The 14,561-nt window shown below is 46.3% G+C and overlaps 1 protein-coding gene across 2 annotated transcripts in view; it reads left to right on the top strand.

Moving 5' to 3' along the window:
• LOC146866328 (E3 ISG15--protein ligase HERC5-like) overlaps positions 1 to 14,561 on the top strand; it is a 389,340-nt gene that overhangs the window by 53,589 nt on the left and 321,190 nt on the right. For both annotated transcript variants that reach the window (XM_085635608.1, XM_085635616.1), the window contains 3 exons: positions 1,240 to 1,461; positions 6,930 to 7,021; positions 12,420 to 12,550. In XM_085635608.1, the coding sequence (XP_085491734.1) occupies positions 1,240 to 1,461; positions 6,930 to 7,021; positions 12,420 to 12,550 (445 nt within the window). The remainder of the gene's footprint in view (positions 1 to 1,239; positions 1,462 to 6,929; positions 7,022 to 12,419; positions 12,551 to 14,561) is intronic.

Here is a 14,561-nt window from a genome sequence, read left to right as displayed (position 1 = left end):
TCAAAACATTTGGGGGAAGACCACCCTAAGGCTGACGGGTCTAACAATTGCCTATTCTGATAACATTTTGCTCCCAAATATTGCCCTCTTTTTCTTCTGTAGGATTACTTTTGGATTCTAGCTTGTTGGAGACCTAATGATAAGCTCTTTCTTAGCCCTTGTATAAGTGAGGTTTAGGTGCCCTGCTTTGGAACTCTGCATTAATTATCTGCCACATTCAAGAATTACCAATATTACCAATGATGCTTTTCTGCTCTTTGTGGCTGACATTTGATACCTTTCATATATATAGTATTCTTGTTTGTTTCATAATATTCTAATACAGGGAGCAATTGCTTAGTCTTTGATTGCTCAGGGAGAACAGGAGATTATTCCCTGCCATTCCTTCGAGAGTAGGTAAGGAAACAGTGAGGGATAGGCATCCTGAGTAGTATGGTGAAAAAAACAATAAATATAGTGTCTCTGGCTCCCTTTTGTGAAGGTAACATGCACCAGTCCCCCATCAAGTAAAGGTAGTTTATACAAAATGAAGCTTGATGATTGATCAATATAACTATATATTCTATCAATATATGATCGTGTCTTGATTTACAGATCTTTGTAAAGAGATGCATGCAACTGCATTGGACTTGATGGTTCATAACTATGGTGAATGGACAGTTTCTTAGAGTGGTGAAATAATGGAGTGAATAATGATGGAAAAGAAAGTGACTAAACGATGAAGAAAATATTAAAATGTATTGCAAATGCAATTCGCTGTGCCAGTGGATAGGGGCAGAAAGTTGTCCCAATTGATGGAGTTCATAACTATGGTGAGCCATATTTTGTGCAAGTTCCTCGTAAAGCTTTAGTAGTAAGAGGCACAAAGAATTCTACAAACCCAGAATGGTTGCCGAAGCAGCCAAGCAATGGCGTTTGATTGGCATATAATTAGGATATATACAAATGTACCACAATATACCATTGAACCTTGGACAATTGTAAACCGTGAACATGAGTGTGCTTGTTGTGCCAATAACAATATCTCAAAGAGGTAAAGGAAGTGGATTGAAGTACTTTAAAAAATTACATTTTAGGAGTTAGTAACCCATTTTTAGTATATATCAGAAGGAAACATTTCCAGTGCTCATACTGTTACTTTCCCATTATTTAAGAATCTGTCCCTTTATGCACAAATTGCTGATTGCAGTAAGCTTTCACAGGAATTAATGTTATTCCTTGTATTTTTGTTCTTTTAAGGTGGAGCGCTTTTCACATGGGGAGAGAACACTCATGGCCAGCTGGGGCTTAAATCCCAACCGTCGCGCCAGAGCACACCACAGCTTGTAGAACACTTAATGGGCAGCCCGTTGGCCCAGATCACAGCAGGAAGTGCTCATAGCATTGCCCTTTCTCTAACAGGCTCTGTTTATTCCTGGGGAAATAATACTGCTGGACAATTGGGACTTGGTCATATGGAAAGTAAGTAAAATTAGGCAGAAGCGTCTATTTCTGATAAGGAATTTGGCAGTATTCAGTATCATTATCACAAACAATTCTGGATGAACAATGAGCAGTACAGTACACTGAAATAAACAACCTCTGTCCCACTTGAGCTAAAGCAGAGCAATTACAATTGAAATCTGTGCTTACCGGTTTCAATTTTAAAACATAATTTTCCTACTGAGTTTTGCCACTGTTTACTGATTAAAACCAAAAACTAGGATGACTATATATAAATACCAAATAGTGTCCTAAAGCAACCATCCATGGATATGTCTTGTGGAGCTTTGCATGACCTCTCAATAGGTTTGAGGACCTCATTTTGTTTAAACAAATTTCTTAATTAGCTTTTCCTTTCACTAACATAACATTTAACATTACTTATAAACCATAGCCATCAGAAAATAGAAGCATAAAGTTCAGGTTACAAAATAAAGACATTGGTCACCGCAGTTTTCCTAGCTCTATCATTTTTAAATTTAGCATGATACACACACACAGCAGTTGTCTTCTCATCCTCGATTGTCAGGTATGAAATTCCCTTGGGGGGGCTCCATCTTGGTTTGGTTTTATTTCCATCTCCCCCAAACCCTTACATGTTTTTGGGGATTACACCTGGATTATTAAATGGGAATTTCCAAGATGCATCGACTGTCCATACCCCGCGTGATGATAGCGCCACACAATTAAATGGATCCAGTGCTTCTCTTCTATGCATGTCTTCTACGCATGTCTTATTGCATCGTAGATCAACATAAGTCCATATTGGTAAGCGGAAGTGAAGGGCTATGATATGCACCTGTCGGTAAGAGTTCGGCGTGACTGAAGTCTGTCCCGAGTAGTTCGTCAGACATGCGTAGAAGAGAAGCACTGGATCCATTTAATTGTGTGGCGCTATCATCGTTCTGGACCTAACATATGAAAATAATTTGAATAGAATTTAATCATTCTTACTGGAAGACCTTGGACGTCTACGGAATACACATGAGACTTTAGTATCATTATTATAAGCCTTGAAAAAGTTACTCTGTAACGAAACACATGTCAGCTGCCGGTTCAACGCTCCACAGGAGGATTACTACATTATGCCCTCCAATTTAGAAATATACATTTTATTGTTTAAAAAAACTCTTTTGTTTCTAAACCTATTGCCAAATTAGTGTGTTTCACATATGTATTAAATTGAATAACAAGTCAAATACCACTTGTTGTCTAAGCGACCCTTGACCCTTCCTGGTAGGTCGCTCCCCCGCCGTACAGCACCGCCTGTGTGTCCGCCGCTGTTTCTGAGATAGGTTGGTTCACTGTATTGCTTGTACTGCTTTCCTCTTTTGTGCCCGTAACTGCTGTTCTCTGTTGTCTACTGCTTTCCTCTTGTTGTGCCCATAACTGCTGTTCCCTGTCCTCCCCCGCTGCCTGTACTTGCTCTGTGCCTGTTGTTTTCCCTCTGTTCCCCTCGCTGCCCCGTGTCTCTCTCCCCTTTTAGCATTCTGTTCCCTCATTGCCCCGGTATCCCTGTGCCCGTTTTGCCTTCTGTATCACTCGCTGTCCCCTCACCTGTGCCTTTTGCCTTCTGTGCCCTTGTCGTCCCGCTTGGCTCCCGCCGCTGCATCCCCGCCCCCCTGACTGCCCATTCGCTGCTCCTCCCTCTCACCTCCCAGCTGCTCCTCCCTCCCACCTCCCCATATATGCTGTCCGCTGCGCGGCCGCGCCGCTGGCGCGCCTCAGGCAAGCCCATCCGCGCCTGGACTTCGCCCAGCGCCAGAACCCCTGTTTGCCGCACCCGCCACAAGGAACGGCGCCACTACGATGCCAGCACACTCCACGCTCTCGACCCCGGATGGACCCACACCTGCTTCAAGGCCGCCCCGAAACGCACACACGGTCCCTTCACCTGCTGGAACAGCAGATACATCAGCCTCAGAACCGACGAACCGCCCGCCAGAAAAGACCTCAACCACCTCCGATGCATACTTCTGAACACCCACTCCGCACGCAAACACTCCGTCGAGCTCTGGGACCTGCTCGACACAACATCCCCGGACGTCGCCTTTCTGACAGAGACGTGGATGAACGACTCCTCCGCACCCGACATCGCCATAGCCTTCCCAGACGGCTACAAGATCACCCGTAGAGACCGCACCAACGGAGTCGGAGGAGGAATTTCCATCGTCCACAAGAACAGCATCAGGGTCTCAACTAGCACTGATGACACCCTCAGCACCGCCGAACACATGCATTTCCAGATCTACACAGACCCTAACTCTACCCTCAGAGGCACCCTCATCTACCGACCCCCCGGACCCCACCCCCAGTTCAGCGACTCCATCGACGACTTCATCAGCACGCACGCCCTGACCTCCACCGACTACATCCTCTTTGGAGACCCGCACTTTCACCTTGAGAACAACGACAGCAACACCACAACCCTGATCGATAACCTTGCCAACCTCGGATTGAGGCAACTCGTCACCACGCCCACCCACTCCGTCGGCCACATACTCAACCCCGTCTTCTCCTCAAGCCCGCACATCTCCTTCAACCACACCACCGAACTCCTCTGGACCGACCACCGCTGCATCCACTTCACCTTCCAGAAACCCACCACACAGCACCGCACCCAACAGATCCCCCGCCGCTGCTGGAGCAAAATCACCGAAGACCAACTTCATGCAAACCTCGCTCTCAGCCCACCCACCGTACCCTCTGACACCAACGACGCTGCCCACAGCCTCAGACGCTGGATCGAGGACTGCGCCAACACCCTCGCCCCACTGAAGAAACCTCCCTACAGAGACACCAGCAAGAGGGCCAGCTGGCTCACCCCAGAACTCCTAGCCTCCAAGCAAGCCTGCCGGAAGCTAGAGAAGAAACTGCACAATGAACAGACCCCGGACAGCCTCGCAGCACACAAGGACGCCATCCGCAACCACCACCACCTCATCAAGGCTACCAAGAGGACCTCCGTCAAGGACCGCCTCGACAACAACGCACACGACAGCAAGGAGCTCTTCAACATCGTGAAGGAACTCTCCAACCCCAGCTCCAACACCAACAACATCCCGCCGTCACAAGCCCTGTGCGACTCCCTTGCCACCTTCTTCCACCGCAAGATAGCAGACATACACGACAGCTTCAACACCCAGACAGCCCCAACAGACATCAACACAACAGACTCTCCTCACATCATCGATTACGACCCCCTGCTAGCCTGGGCCAGTCTCAGCATCGATGACACCATCAAGACCATGAGCACAATCCACTCCGGCTCTCCATCAGACCCATTCCTGCACCACATCTTCAACAAAGCAAGCAGCTCCATCGCACCCCACCTGCACAACACCATCAACCAATCCCTCGAGACCGCAACCTTCCCAGAGAGCTGGAAACATGCCGAGATCAACGCTCTACTCAAAAAACCCAAGGCAGACCCAAGAGACTCCAGTTCCCGGCCAAAGTCATCGAGAAGATCGTCAATAAACAGCTAACCCGATACCTCGAAGAAAACAGAATCCTGGACCCTTCTCAGTCAGGGTTCCGCAACAACCACAGCACCGAGACCGCCCTCATCGCCGCCACCGTCGACATCAGGACCCTGCTGGACAACGGTGAGACCGCAGCACTCATCCTCCCAGACCTCTCCGCCGCCTTCGACACCGTCTGCCACCGCACACTACGCGCACGCCTCCACGCAGCAGGGATCCGAGACAAGGCCCTGCAATGCACCACATCCTTCCTCTTAGGCAGAACCCAGAGTGTCCGTCTCCCCCCATTCCGATCCAAAGCCTCCGAGATCATCTTCGGCGTACCCCAGGGCTCCTCCCTCAGCCTGACACTGTTCAACATCTACATGACCCCGCTTGCACACGTCGCCCGACAGCACAACCTCAACATAATCTCCTATGCCGACAACACTCAACTCATCCTCTCCCTCACCAAGGACCCCATCACCGCCAAAGCCAACCTCCACGAAGAAATGAAGGCCGTCGCCGACTGGATGAGGGCCAGCCACCTGAAGCTGAACTCGGACAAGATGGAGGTCCTCATCCTCGGCTCCAACCCTTCAGCCTGGGACGACTCCTGGTGGCCAACGGCACTGGGGACAGCCCCGACACCCACAGACCACGCACGCAACCTGGGAATCAACCTAGACTCAACGCTCTCAATGACCAAGCAAGTCAATGCCGTCTCCTCCTCCTGCTTCAACACCCTCCGCAAGATCTACAAATGGATCCCAACAGATACAATAAAGACAGTCACCCAGGCCCTCGTCAGCAGCAGACTCGACTACGGAAACGCCCTCTACGCGGGAGCCCCGGCCTAGCTCATCAAACGACTGCAACACATCCAAAACGCCTCGGCACGACTGATCCTTGACGTACCTCGCCACAGCCACATCACCCCCCACCTGAGAAACCTGCACTGGCTCCCCGTCAACAAGAGGATATCCTTCAAGCTCCTAATCCACGCACACAAGGCACTCCACAAGACCGGCCCCGCCTACCTCAACAGTCGTCTCTCCTTCTACATCCCCAACCGCCAGCTATGCTCCGCCGACCTCTCACTAGCCACCGTTCCGTGCATCCGAAGAACTACCACCGGCGGGAGATCCTTCTCCCACCTCGTTGCCAAAACATGGAACACCCTCCCACTGAGCCTACGACAGACCCAAGACCTGCTGACCTTCAGAAGAACACTCAAGACATGGCTGTTCGATCAGTAGCAGCCCACCCCCACGCCCCAGCGCCTTGAGACCTTCGCGGGTATGTAGTGCGCTTTACAAATGGATGATTGATTGGTTGATTGATTGATTGAAATTGATTTGCGTAGGAATCAGATAACTATTCATGAATTAATTTTGAACTGATCAAGAGTGCCGAGTTTTACTTTCATGTTGACCACTGTAGATCTGTTGAGACTCAGCTGGGTATTTCTACTGCTCAAAACAGCCAAAATCTTTGGATGAAAGTCCAGGCCAAAATATGGAATTATTTGGGGACTTAGACCTGGAATTGTAGATTTCCATAGCTCATTTCATAGAGAACCCTCAGCGTCAGACATGTAATGTCCCAGATTTTCCCTGTTGCCCAAGTTACCAGCATTTCCGTGATCAGTAATTGTGGGCATGGGGAAATACTGGTCGATTTCCCAGGCCCCTCGTAATAGGGAGCTACATTATCATACCATTAATGATTGGATAATCATGTAGAAATGATTAGTAGAAATGCAATACACTTGCTATTAAACTGCACCTCAGGTTTTAACTGCTATTTAATCAGATTTCTCAAACATTGAAAATCAGTCATGACAAACAAGAGCTTGATTATTTGTTGCTTTGATATTTAAATTGTAAGATAATGCGTATGGTAAGATTTTAGGTATTGCTACTCTGAAATCCAGTTTGTGATTAAATTAGTCAATTTGTTTAAATGTTCTTTGTTTTGTAGAGCAATATTTGCCAACTCTGGTTAAAGCGCTCTGGAACAAAGGAGTGGAATTTGTCTCCTGTGGTAGTAAGCACACTGCTGTTTTGTTAAAGGTGTGTGTATTTCGATAATAGTTTTTATGAGAAACACATATTGCAAATCTCGAGCCTGCATACTGTGTAGTGGAATTTAAAGTGGAAGCAGCCTACGAGTTTGCTGTATTAAAAAGCTTATCATCTTAACACCAATGTAAGTGAGCCTTTAGGGGCTAAATGAGGGAATATATTTGGGAGATAATGTAGCTAAATATTTGCCCTCACTGCTTTCAATGTAGTGTTTCTTGTCTCCTGCTGAGTCTAAACCCCTCATAAAGAGGATCCACTATCCCTAATCTGGTTCTGTATTCTACTGAAAGTGTCTGTGAAAATCATATCTCTATTTTCCTCAAAGTGGTAATATCTTGATACTTAGAAACAAGACCAGAGAGCAAAACCTGTGGGTTGCAAGACCATTGTTGGTAGGGCCTAAATTAAGAAAAAGGTCAATGCATGTCTATTGAATGGACATTTAATAGTTAATCTGACCCGAGGAGGTTACAATTTAGGGTGAGTTACCATCCCCCTTCAGAAAATTGTATGTGGACATTTTAAAACTGTCTCTTGGTCATTGAGGAAATACAGACTGTAAACTGGGTAGAAAGTCGAGAGTGAAAATGTGAGTAGTTAGCAAATACGCTAATAGGCATCAGGATAGTAGGAACCAGAGTCACAAATGTGGTGTAAAGCAGGCACTTTGATGATAGAACCAATATACAGGTAGGCATGTGCAACGAGGGAAAATGTTTATTTCAGGATGTAAACTTAGTTGTAGGAAAGATTGCCCCAAAGATAAAAGTTGTATTTATTCTGCAGGAGTACTTGTTTAGACTGGCCTACTTTTGATCACAAAATACAGATCTTCCTGGAGTGCAGCCCCATATTTTAGGGATTTGAACTGCACTGTGATAAATTGTTTTTTGTTTGGCATTACTTGATCTTAATATTTTTATGTCGTAGGCAGCTTCAGAATCAGGACAAAATTAAATAAGATTTTACTGACCCTTCAACGGTTAATTTCTAACACAAGCCAACCCATACTGTTTTGGGAGTGAGCCTGCCAATATTATCTGATTGTGAGAGATGATGTAAAGCGTTCACAATGATGTAGTAAACATCCCCATTTTATAATCTTGCATGCATGTAAATGAAGGAAATTATTACTGGAGCAACATTTGCGCCTCATTATTTAGGGGGTGCCACAATCCTCCCTGTAAATACCCATTTTTGAATTACTAATAAGTTTGCTGTTGTTACCCAATTTGCAACAAACATTTTCTGAGGGAGAGTCACCTCATTTCCCTCTAATATCAGTGCGAAATAACAATGAGTTCACAAATCGCAACAAGGAAAACAACACTGATTGGATATACATGCTAGACCAGTGAAAATTAGTGTACACTGTGACAAATGTACTTTTTGGTAAAAGTTAGAAAAACACATTCTAAAATAACTTTTGATGTTAACTAATTGGGGGTGAAAAACAACTTTCGGGAGAGCTAGTGCTTTGTTATGCAAAAGTGAGTGAGCCCTATGGATATCTCTCCCGAGCCTGTGCGACAGTTCAGGGCTAGATCGAAAAAGAAAAGGGACTTTTCCCCCAACAGCCCGATAATAACCAGGGAGGTCCTGCAACAGATACTGCATTTAATAATAATCCTCCTGGCCTCACCAAGGGCCAGGCAGGCTTGCTTTGTTACCCGCTACTATAGTACTTTGCCTAGCCTTTTTTACTCATCTCTCCCTCACTTTCCATAACGTTTGGTGGTGGTCTGTCTGCTCCTCCCTGTAGGGGGCTGGGGATTCACCTTGCATTTTTTGCCCATTCTGACCTTGCCTAAAGTGGAGTATGTTATTTGCCCCCAGCCTTGACTTGGCAGAAGGGAGGGAATTCACCAATGCATTATTTTGACCCTCTATTCCTTTCCCAATAGCAGGGCAGTTATGTCTGTCCCCTTCTCACCTAACTCTCAAACATGAGTTTGAATTGTCACATAGTTTTAATGATCCTACTAGCGTTACTGAATGGGTGAAAGAGTTGTACCCCCTTCATTAAGTGTAGGTAAAGAGTATTTGGTGGGATTTTAATAGTTTGTTTTAAGTTCTCACAGTGCAGTTCAGAGCTGCCTGGATGCCATGTCTGTAATTGTGATGCCATGTCTGTAACTGAAACAGAGCACTGGGTGGCTGGCACTATGCCAGGAACTATCAGAGTGGAGTGGCATAGTTTTCTAAAAACGATGGTCTGGGCTACGGCCCAAAGCACTCACCAGTGGCTGAGACTCATTGTAACTTCCTTCCATCACTTTGCTGTTTTTGCAGGACTAGAAGCAGTGGGGTGCAGTTATGAGAAGCCAGCAAGTCCCTGAGTTCTGTACCTAGTGCCTGGTGAGGTAGCACATCACAGAGCACAGAATTGCGTGTCTCCCTTTGTCACCCAGACCATATTGACATTTCCATGGTCACAGTCATGTGTAGGAATGCTGTGTGACTTGCTGATCACGGAGGGTGGTAGTTGAGGAAGAAGGATATCAAATGTGGGATTCGTCTGAAAGACGCTGTATCTTAGAATATGTAGGAGTGCCTATCCATATATATAAAACACTTCCCAAGATGGTGGTGTTTCCAATAATTGCTGTCTGAAGTTCCCCTCCAAGGTAGAGCTAAACCATTGCCTGTGATGTAATTTACCAGCTAGACCAAAAGTAAGGAAGCATGGATAAGTGAAGGATTCATTTCAGCACACTTTCGTTCCATTAATTTATTGATATATTGATTGCCTACTTTTATTTTTTAAACAAATTTATATTGCCTTTTAGATGTCATGTAACATGCTCCTTAGAGCATCGAGGTACATTAGATGTAACCACCCAAGATGCTTTGTCTGATACATTTAGTTCGTTGTCACCATCGCTTGACCCTCTTGGCACACGGCAACTAGAAAGATCACCATGCTGTCTCCTACCAGTATACCACGTATGTAAGATATACCCCCTCCCCTTCCCCCAACAATAAGGCAACAAACCAAAACTTCCCTTGCCCCCCCCCCCCGCACTGCTGTCTCCCCTCGACTATTGTTCAGCTCAGTAAGTAGGCTCTCTGGCACTTTAGAATGCATTGATTGCCTACTTGCTATCATTTTTGTCCCTGACATTTGCTGTGCTTTGTATCTGGTTTCCTACCTGGATTTACACTTTTGAAAGATCTGTGCTGGTGCCTTGCTTATCTACACCTACATTTAGTCATCATCTTCAATCAAAAACTGCTAAGGAGATTTTTGTATGCCCTTTGTAGCTTTTTACACAAAGTGGAACCCTTTATTAAGGAGGAATTTGACAACTTTATGTGTTTATTTTGTGCAAGGTGGCCCTGTGGCTACTAGGAGAAATCACACTTTTCCCAAGCAGTCAAGATGGAAACTAGGTAGAGCTACACATTGTCCAGTCCTTGAGATGCACCTCCTCTTTTACCATCAAAATAATGAGGGTCACGGATTACCAGGACAGATGATAGCTGACCTGGGGCCGCATTACAGATTGTGCCCCAGGGGCGCAACGGGTGTTTGCCCCTCTTTGCGCGCCCCAGGGGAACTTTTGTATTATAGAAAGGGATGCAGACTCTTGTGCGTCCCCTTCTATATTACCGATAGCGCTGGCGCACTTAAAGCGTCTGCGCTATCAACAGAGGGTGTTCCCTCGCAAATTAGGGATTTCCTTTGTCTCTGTGCCTGTGCCGTATTGCGGGCGCAGAGTCAAAGAAGCCCTCATGATGCGCATTGATAGTGCTCCATTTAAAAGGTGGCGCGACATCAGTGTGCCTCCTGACCGCAGCCATCTGCAGGGGGTAAAAGAGATCCCATTGACCCTCCAGACATCCCCTTGCAGGGGGGTGTAGTCACTGGCTGCACTCGCCTGCAAGGGGATCTCTAAACCCCTTTGAAAGTGCAGGCGGGTGCCGTCTGCACTGTGAAAACACGGAAACGACTGCTCCGTGTTTTCACATGAATGCGCTGCTCCCAGGGTGGAGCATTCACCATAATGGGGCGCATTATCACTGTTTGTGCCCGGTGCACCTTTTGAAAGGTGCGCCGGGAGCAAACAGTGATTGTGTGTAATGTGACCCCTGGAGTCCACTTTACAACTGCAAACACGCTAGTAAGCCACATATCCTACACCTTATTCGCCTTCATTTTATTGAGGGTTATGGGGGCCTTGGACAGTTGAAATCAGCCTGAGTGAGTTCTTAACAACTATGGAGAGGAAAACAGGACACTATTCAGCTGCCCGGGTCCTTCTTATCTTTATTTTCTTATCACAATGTTTTACTACTCTGTAAAAAAGGATACGGTAAACTCTATAAGAAGTGTCAAACATTTTGTTTGCTACCCACCACTCCTATTCTTATCAAGGAATGGGGGTGTAATGGTATGCTTTCGAGATTGTAAAAAAGTTCACTAGGACAGATTACAGTTACTCTGCTGCCCTGTTTGAAGAAGGTAATAAATGTGACATGCACTGTGTAGGTTGGGGCCATATTTATCAAAAAAGAAAGTCACCTTACTGCGCTGCTCTGCGTTACAGGGAAAGGGCAGGAATGTGCAGTATTTATCACAATATGGCACATTCCAGCCTTTTTCCAGCGCTGGTGCACAATATGCTGCCTAGCACCCAGCGCAGAATGCACACATAGAAAGAGGGATTAACGTGGAGAAATGAAGATATTTATCTTTATTACACCTCACCTGGGAAAGCGTAGCATTTAGGCACATTCCCAAGTCTACCAGTAATGGTAAATCTTGGAATGTGTCAAAATCCATGGTTGCTGCTTGGAAACATCCACGCAACACACATGTAATGTCTAGCTGAGGCAGAGCTACACAACACAGCGAATTGTGCCGCATTGCTTTACTCCAGATTTATCAAGCCACTCAGGGACATGCAAAGTGGCCTTGCGTGGCTTAATAAACCTCATTATAGGGCTGCGACACGTGAACCCTGTTCCATGGTGCAAAAGCACCTCCCTTTAATAAATATGGCCCAAGGTGTCTAAATTGAGACCTGTGTGAATCAGTTCTATTTATATGGGTTTAGTTAGCCTCATCTATTTTGTTATATGTGTTCAAAAGCTAACTGTTGCCAAATTAGTACAGTTTGCTCTTATGAGAGCGCAAACAGAAGAATTGGGTATTTTCAGCAATGTCACTACCCATACATTCTCTTGGTAAATCAATAGTTAAATTCTCTTAATTGAGAATAAATCATGTTTTGCTGTTAAATAAAACATAATAAATCCATTATTATAAAGTTTAATTTGTATATAAGAGTTCGCATCCATGATTTTGTCATTTCTGCATTGATCCTTCAAACCTCCCAACAGCGCTAATGTTTTACAGAGATGTTCTTATTTCTTCTTAAAGGACGGACTGGTCTACACATTTGGAGCAGGAGAGCATGGACAGCTTGGACACAAATATGCAAAAAACGAGCCCCTCCCTCGTTTGGTGGTTGAATTACGTGCGGTGCATGTCTCTCAGGTTGCATGTGGAAGGTAAGTGTACATGCAAATAATTGTGGTTTGGATCATAACATTGCTATATTTTGTTTTATCAACACAAAATATATTTAAATGTTTACTAACTCAAAGCATACAAAAGTTTAAAAAAATGGCATATCATGAAAATATAGATACTTTTCAAAGGCATAAGCTCATGAAAGATGGAAAATAGATTATAGTCACATTCGTTGTTATACTATCAATTATTTTATCAGCACTACAGTGTTCCTAAAAATCCTTCTAAAATTTGAGCTTCTACCTTTATCTGTGTAGTGTCATCAGAGGAGTGGTCAGACGTGCGCTATAAAATTGAGAACTCCCCTGACACTTTCATTTGTGCCAAGGATATACAAAAGGTTGACTCATAACCTCTACCTCAGCTTTCTCTTCTCTGTTGTCAGTAATCTTAGATATCCCTAGCTGCAGCTATCAATGACCAGTGAGCAAACCTCATCCTCATCAATATTTATACATCACAGAAACTGGGAACCTACCTACACATGTCTACTGCACAGCCACCATCTGTCCAAAACCTTGCAAGCAATCAATCTACTTCATTTTCGTCAAGTGCCTCCTTCTGATGACCCCCAACCACTTACTGCTGCCAACACCACGACCAACATAGTGACTCACAACTAAAAGGCAGTTGTCGGGCGTGGCCAAGATGTCAGACACCTCACCAAGCTCCCCAGCTCAACAGCATCAGCAGGTGGTGTGGCCAAGTCCTGGGGGCTAAAACATGGCGAGGTTTCCTGTAACTATGGGGGTCATTACGATGGCGGACAGACGGAAGTCCGTCCGCCATCTTTCTTGGTCTTGGAACCGTCCGTCTGTAATGCGGCGGTCCCGCACATGAGATTATGATGCGACCGTCACTGTGTCAGTCGCATAGTGTATCTCTGACATTGTGGAGGGTGCTGCTGGCTGCAGCACCCGCCACAATGTCCAAAATGCACTGTTAGCATTTCCCTGAACTACGTTGCAGGCACCACACGGTGCCTGCCACCTGGTGCAGGGAAATGTAGGGGCGGTACCATAGTTACCCCCCAGTGCACACCCACCTCCCTCAACACAAGGGGGCCCGCTACAGGTCCCCAAATGCAATCCCCGCCAGCCTGTGAATGGCGGTTTCACCACCATACATCGGCTGGTGGGGAGGCAGCATCATATTATGGCGGACGGTGCCTGCTAGGTATCCCCACCATATTGTAGATTCGGGGTCCACCAGCACACCGCCTGCCATTGCAATTTGGCAGGCAGAGAAGTGCTTTGCGATGGCAGGCTGCCGGTGGCGATTTAACCGCCATCGTAATGTGCTGCACCTGGGCGGCCGTTCCAGTAACCAGAGGGGCCTTTCAGCTTCCCTCATCTGGATTGCAGAGGGGCCAGGATTGTGAGCATGGATAATGCCAATGATTTCATGGGGTATGATGGAGCACCCCATCCATGGAGTTAGACACTGTAGGCCGGAAGGACCCAGAGGGGCGTGGGGTGCAGCTGGTACCCATAGACTCTACTGACACACCGGTCAGCATGCAGGCCTGTAAATTACTGGGAGTGTGGGTGATCCCGGAGAATGATAGGGAGTATCCATGCCCCAATCCATTTCCTTCTAGAAGGAGACCACATTTCGGGACGTCACAGGGAAATTGCTGATCGCCGACCCTGGACCTCCTCGAAGACCCATACTCTGAGAGTCACTGTGGGCCGACCTTGAACACAGGGATAGGTGCACACAGCTGCAGAGGCTCTGGGCGCAGTGAACACCTGGGAAGAGCTCTCCCTGTGGGTGGCCTTTGCTTGCCGCACATACTACATAGCCGAAAGTAGTCAACCACAGACTGGAAGACACTGGGCTCAGGTGGTTTGCCGAAGTAGGCCTAGCAGATGCCTGGTGCGCTAAGCACACTACCTCAAGGGGATACACATTTTATCAGTCACGCACCTAATGTACACCCAAATTGGCCACTTCCTAGTTAGTCCCCGCATTCTGGCGACCCTGTGA

The sequence above is a fragment of the Triturus cristatus genome, chromosome 2_1, assembly GCF_964204655.1.
Source record: "Triturus cristatus chromosome 2_1, aTriCri1.1, whole genome shotgun sequence".
NCBI lineage: Eukaryota > Metazoa > Chordata > Amphibia > Caudata > Salamandridae > Triturus > Triturus cristatus.
Note: the sequence above shows the minus strand (reverse complement) of the source record. Positions and strands in the feature narration are given on the sequence as shown.